The sequence below is a fragment of the Belonocnema kinseyi genome, unplaced genomic scaffold, assembly GCF_010883055.1.
Source record: "Belonocnema kinseyi isolate 2016_QV_RU_SX_M_011 unplaced genomic scaffold, B_treatae_v1 SchBZDm_2769;HRSCAF=3037, whole genome shotgun sequence".
NCBI lineage: Eukaryota > Metazoa > Arthropoda > Insecta > Hymenoptera > Cynipidae > Belonocnema > Belonocnema kinseyi.
In genome coordinates this window covers 23061-29889 of record NW_022874908.1, presented here as the reverse complement: position 1 = coordinate 29889, position 6829 = coordinate 23061, and the positions used below count along the sequence as shown (strand labels likewise).

Genomic DNA, 6829 nt, shown 5'->3' with positions numbered 1-6829 from the left:
TTTTTTATTGCCTTTCAGAGCGTATTTCGATTGCGTATTTGGATATTGTGCATACAGCCAAAATTTTTTTCGTTCAAAAAACTAGTATTTTCATATTGAAAAGGGTGTCATTTTTTTATTGAAAAATAGGGGATGATACATTAGTGGGGTAAAGAATTCTAATTGAATACCAAGGATGTGAACTAAAATTATTACACGTTTTACGCCACTGAATAGTCCAAGGGTATTTTTAAGTAATGAAAAAATAATACTTGTAATTGAATTTTAGGGATGAATTCATTTGTAAGGGCTGATTTCAGAAAATTTCAAACTACATCAACTTTACTTAACAATTTGAATAGTATCCAAGCGTTTCACACAATGATATAGTAATGGAATAACGAAATATAACAGTATAAATATTAGGGGTAGCTCACCCCCTCAAGGGATTTTTTTTTGAAAATGCCGGAACAGGTCAACTTTATTTTTGATTATTGTGCATAAAACAATTAATTTTGTCAAGAGTCAACAGATTTTGGAATGTGTATAGTGAAAAAAATGGCCATCAAATATATTTTTTCATTAATAAAAAACGGGGGTTGCGAGTCTGATGACTAAAAATAATGCATAAATATGTGCTTTTCCATAAAAAGTGTTACACACTTTGTTCCAGTAAAAAATTACGAATTGTATTCGAGAAATTAAAAAAAAATGTGTTTTTAGGTGTGAACTTCAAGGGTGGGTTTCACCCCTTAAATGGACTTATGGGCACGTATAAAAAAATACGTGTCGAATATTTTTTGATGTTCTAAAACATATCACAATTTCAAGAAAATCGGCGACTCACCTTTAACCATTCTCTTTAGAGAATCCTCACTGTGGAAACACTACGAGTTTTGAATGAGTCCAAGAGCGGCCTTGGGCAGTTACGTGACACATGGCATCACTCCCAGCGTTAGACAGACTCCTCTGTCAACCTTTGGCTGGTGACGGTCGGGGCGACTCACGTTCAACCCCTACTAGTATCTCACTAGTCGGATATAACCATAGCAGAACAACTACTTTATTAGCGAGTTGACTACGTCTTCTGCGTAATTTGCTCATCAAAGCCTTCGCTCGATAGACATACACTGTATTTTTCGTCACTGCCAACCCACGACACGCCATTCCCATTTCTCTATGTGAGTGCAAGTCCTGGACAATTCCAGGCACCACGCAAACACTGCGAGCTTTGGGCGTGTCCATGTGTTGCCCTGTATGATGCTAGCTGGGCAGCATAGAGAGACAGATGTCTCTCCTTGCTGCTTCGCCTAACACGCATCGAAGACCACATTACGTGATGATCTCGCGCGCAACGCACAACCAAGAACCGAATTTAGCCGCCTCTCCCTACTCACTCCTTAGAGGGAGGGTACAGACGTTGCCCGCATAGCACGAACGAGGACGTATCGGTGTGGTACACGGCCAGGGCACTCATAGGGCAAGCCCCATTCGGCCATATTAGCCTTATGTGTTTTCGCTATGCAACAGATAGGGACAGTGGTAATTTTATTCGTCACCGAGGTGAGCGGTTACCTTAATCCGAAGATCATACACCGCCCTTCCCAGAGGGAAGACTCATTTTACCCGTCTCTTACCACCAGTGAGGCCAGTTGCCTTGAAGATTCGTGTCATGCTTAAGCGTGACCGGATTCTCGGCGGAAACGGTAATGGAAAAACTACTCGCAAATCTTGCAAAGAAGCCTAGGTTTCAATGCAGGATCAGATCGAGCCAAGAAGACCAAGGTGCCTTTTTCAAGGAGAGTGGATTAGCCCCTCACAGGTACACAAGTGGACCTGGGAAGGTTTCCGGCGGGGAGCACGAGGAGGTTTCCACTCTTAGTCACCACCCCACAAGACCTTGGGGGGTGGGGTCTACACCTTTTCGTGCCGTCGAGTAGATCAGCACTCCCAGTCAGACACTGGTTGGTCGTTTCCTTTCGACGGTTTTTTCGCAGTGGGGTTGACATTAGCCAACCCCAAGGCTAAGTACCAAGGAGTACAGGCTGCTCGGTCGGAATAGACCGGGTGCTGTAACCTGCTTCTTTCGTGCTGTCGAGTGGAGCAGCACTCCCATTCAGACACTGGTAGGTCATTTCCGTTCAATTATTTTTTTCACACTAGGGTTAGTCTGGACGAACTCTAGTGCTAAGCACCGGAAAGCACAGCCTGCTCGGTCGGATGGACCGGGTGCTGCAGGCTTAATACTGTTATCTTCGCTCGTCACGAAGCTCCGACCCCCCCTGATTCAGTTGGACCTATTAAACACTAATACTTCTATCTTCCATTCTCAACCAGAGAATCTCTCGTGCAAACTCGGCGAAGATGGGGAACGTCTCTTTCCTGATCAGTGATTTCACTGTGTCGGATCTAAGCTCACACTTTGCCAGAAGATCGAGAATTGCGACTCTTTGAGGATCGAGTTTTTCACATTCAAATACGATATGCTGCACTGTTTCGACCTGCCCACACTCACATGTAGATACTTCGGCCAGTCTTCGCTCAAAGAGTTTCGATCTGACTTCGCCGTGGCCTGTAAGCAATTGCGTGGTGAAGAAATCAGGTTTGATCCAGTATGCCTTAAGCCTGTCAGCAACACGTTCGAAGTAGAGTTTGGTCGCTGTTCCTTTGACAGAGTTAGACCATCTCGCTTGCCAGATGTCAAGCACTTCGTTTTGAACTACCTTTTTCGTCCTCTCGTCAATATTTTCCTTCCGTATGAAGAGTGTACCCAGTTCAACATCCTTTCCCTTCCGTAGGCTGAAGAATGCCCTGCGTTCCTCCAAAACAAGATCGATTGGAACTGCACCAGCTACCACGCACGCCGTGTCGTGAGACACGGTGTTGTGGGCTTTAATTACCTTTTTAAGAATGCTCAACTGCGAGGATTGCAGTGACTTCTTCATGGTATCGTTCAACAGGTCTGACCATCCGGCCGCTGCGTAAGCAACTATGGGAAGGTACAGGCCACGGTAGAATGTCCTCCTTGCGGGAAACTTCAGACCCCGCGTGGCTTTTGCAACACGGGCTAATTTGCCAAACAGCCTTGAAGTGGTCGCTTTCAGGTATTCAACATGGTATCTGATGTTGAGACCAGCGCCAAAACGAATACCCAGGTACTTTACTTGCTCACGCAATTTTATTGGTTTCCCATTAATCTTGATCGACAGCTTCTTAGCCTTGCAGTTAGAAGCCTTGTACCTGATGTTATTTCGCTGACCAGCGTGCTTTGCTTTGGGGTTTCCATTCCCACTCAGGAGGATCATCTCCGTTTTTGATGGTGACAGTTCCATTTTTGCAAATGAACACCACTCCACTATAATGTCGACTACACGTTGACCAATTCGTTCAATTTCAGCTCTGGTATTACCAGCAATCAAGGCAAGCAGGTCGTCAGCATACGCAAAAACGTCCTCACCGAGGATCTCGGTTAGATGTCTAAGCAGACCGTCAAAGGTTAAGTTCCAGCATGTTGGTCCAAGGACCGAACCCTGCGGGCATCCCTTCGAGGCAGTCTTCGAGAAAGTGTCCGATTTGTGTATCATCGTCACGTGGCTATTATTAAAATAGTCAGAGATGACTCCATATACATTCCTGGGACATTTCCTCTGCTTCAGTTCCTGAAGAACAAGTGGCCACCATACGTTATCAAAAGCGCCAGAGGTGTCGAACAGGAGCCCAACCCCGTAGGTTTCTTCATGGGCAGCAACCCATTCACGAAACCTCACAATGGCATCCTCCGTCGACCTGCCAGGCCTAAAGCCGTATTGGCAGTACGACATCAATTCTGGCCTAACGACCGTTGATTGTAGCCGCTTCAGGAGAAAACGTTCAAATAACTTGCCAATGACTGACAGTAGGCAGATGGGTCGGTATGACTTTGTGTCTGCCGGGTCCCTGTCTTCACCCTTCAGAAGTACTCGTATTGAGCCTTGCTTTCAGGTTTTTGGAAAGACACTGAACTTACGACAATCATTAAAGTGCCGCACCAAGTGAGGTCCGATGATGGGCCATGCCTTCTTTAGGGCCATAACCTCAATCCTGTCTGGGCCAGGAGCTTTATTGTTCTTGAGAGTTTTGAGAATTTTATAGACTTCCTCCGTGTCTGGCGCAGTTGCGGCAAACTCTCTCACAGAAACCTGCTCCTGAGTCTCAGTAGAAGGATCATCATCGGGCACGAGCGTTCGAAAATACTCACTTGCCGTCTCCTCAAGGGTACAGGTGTGCCCACTCGCTGTTCTGATCGTACTAAGAACCGTTTCTGTTCGAAGGCGTTCCGTCTGAAGCTGGTAGACGTAACCCCACGGTTCTTCGTTACCGATCTTTGTGATGAACTTACGAATGCTACCCCTTTTAGCGTCCCTAATCGATTTTCTGTACAGGCGGAGGACCCCGCGAAAAGCTACAAGCTCCGGGTAAGACTTTCCGGTTTTTGCTTGTTTCTTCTGCCGTCTCCTTCGCAGCATGTGCAGCTGTCTTTTAAGAAAAGTCAGTTTTCTGTTCCACCAAGGGTGAGACCTCTTGAACAGTTTGTGAACTGGCGTTGAGGTCTCACAGGCTTTGACTATGCACTCAGTAATGGTGTCAGCCATCGCTTCAACATCCTCTTTCCGTTCAACTGGGAGGCCAGCAAGTTTCTCTTCTGCAAGCTCTTTGAAGCTTACTTCGTATGCGTTCACGTCCATCTTTTTCACAGGAAATCGACCGGAGGAGGATACAGAAGTGCTGGGCGCCTTCCTAAATCGGATGCCAAAGTCAATAACTCTGTGGTCACTGGATGTCCAATCCACGCGTACATTCCAAGATTCCACAAGAGGAAGTATGTTCGAGGTTGCCAATGTGACGTCAATCCAAGATTGACCATTGACACTTTGGAATGTAAGTGGTTGGCACGGATCGTTTAAAACGTGGAGATCATTTTGGACGATGAATTGCTCCAGCTTCACTCCACGCTTCATAGAGATCCGTTGTCCCTTGGGCACAGGGCCCCACAGGGACGAAAATGCGTTCGAGTCCAGTGCCACTACCACTTTTTTCCTTCCAGGCCTCTCATCACTACACCGAGGTGAGTGAGATGTCGTTCAATATCGTCCTTGTACTGAAAGTAGTGAGAGACGACGTAAAATGAGAGGCCAGGGCATCGCAATTCACCGATAATGCAGTGCGTCGTGCAATATTGAGTGATAGGTATGTAGCCGATGTCCTTGTTCAAGACTGCCACTGCTGCTTTGGAGCCATACCTGCCTTTCGGCCTGTGAAAGTGCAGGGCAGCTCTGGAACCCAGAGCTGGAATCCTCTTTCCCAGAAAGTATGGCTCCTGAATCAGTGCGATATCGAAGTGAATATCGCACTGCAGTTTACGCAGCTCATCTGAGACATTCAGTGAACCATTCGCGTTATGCTGCAGTATTCTGATTCGTTGCAGTCGTGTAGTCGAATCATCGGTAGTGCTCTCGCAAGGATCGAGTCCTGCCGGAGGCCGACTTCGCACGAGAAGATGACATCTGGTCAAAACAACAACAGGAGACTTTGCAAGGTCATCAACAAGTTGGTTCTGACTTTTCCTTATTTGACTTTTGTTCATTGTGGTTTTTTGTTTGGTTTTTTTGCCAGGGGAACACTAGTTTCCCTTTCATTCTAAGTATTCCGTTCAACTAACCGTCACCAAAATTGACAATTGAATTTAAGTCTCAAAGTGATGCTTCTCGACGAGGGGGCACACCTGATTCGACAGATTATTCAACAACGATAAGGTTGGTATGGTCCGGTGAGGGACTACGCCGGCCTCTAATCGCGGTCAGAAGCCACGAGGGGTTCAGCCGAAGCTGGGTGCTGCACCTCTTTGGCTCGTAACCCTAGTCCAGAGCAATGTATCTGGACAGGGCTGCACACGGTTGGCTACTGTCAATCGACATTTCACCAGAACCTGCGGCCAACCCCACAGTGTGTCGTGAGAGTTCACCACAATCAGATCGTTGCTACGGGTGAAAATTCTATGCGCATTAACGCCCGTAACCAATGAATAGACTTTTCTGGACCCCCTGCAGGGAACAGCGTGCTCACCGACGGACAGGCAAGTTCCTTCAGAGCGCAACCTTATGACGAACACCAGATCACTGCCTAACAGGAAATGGTCCAGGATCTCCTTGAAGCAAGCACTACTAAACTCGCAACTTGACAGGCAAATCCTTTCGAACCACCCTTGCAGAGACGGCGTGTCAGCCACCTGACAGGTAGTGCTTTTCTAGAACCTCCTTGCGTTAAGCATTGGGCCGTTTTCCCAGCAGGGGTGTGCTTCCGAGTCCATTCACGTAACGAAGCTAGAGAGATATAGAGAGCACCTGGTAACTAAACGCAGGGTGGTGTTCCCCGGCGCCAGTCCGCACTTTCGCCAATACATCTCGACCGCCTGGACCTCGTAAGGCCAGGACAGCGTCGCACCTCCATGCTCACCCAATCACCGGCAGGCGCTGCATTGACTAAGGGAGTTACTCATGCAGTAGGCTACATACTATATCTCTCTGCTGCTTCAACAGATTGGGACAGTGAGAATCGCGTTGAATTTTTGTTAATTAATCAGGTGATTGTCAACCAATTCAAAAGTTTCGCCAACCAGATTGGCTTGTAACTTTTGGAGTTATTTTATTTTATTTATTGGAGGATTTTTAAGGTGCCCTACCTAAGATCTCTAGGAATCTGAGTCTGCTTAGCAGAGTCCAGACTCCCACAACTGGCTCCGACAAGTCCGCTGTTGAGATCTCCCATATTTACGAATATGTCTAATAGTTTTCCTTTTGAAGAAGGACTTCCC

The 6829-nt window shown here is 46.8% G+C and overlaps 1 protein-coding gene across 1 annotated transcript; it reads right to left on the bottom strand.

The window, feature by feature from the left end:
- Positions 1-3956: 3956 nt before the first annotated feature.
- LOC117182540 lies at positions 3957-4976 on the bottom strand. Its single transcript, XM_033375634.1, has one exon. It carries the CDS (start codon positions 4974-4976, stop codon positions 3957-3959), a length of 1020 nt encoding a protein of 339 aa, XP_033231525.1.
- Between the last annotated feature and the right edge of the window lie 1853 nt (positions 4977-6829).

What these genes read in the sequence shown, in the direction of transcription:
- LOC117182540 (XM_033375634.1), bottom strand. Translation starts at nt 4,976, where the DNA reads ATGAAGCGTGGAGTGAAGCTGGAGCAATTCATCGTCCAAAATGATCTC.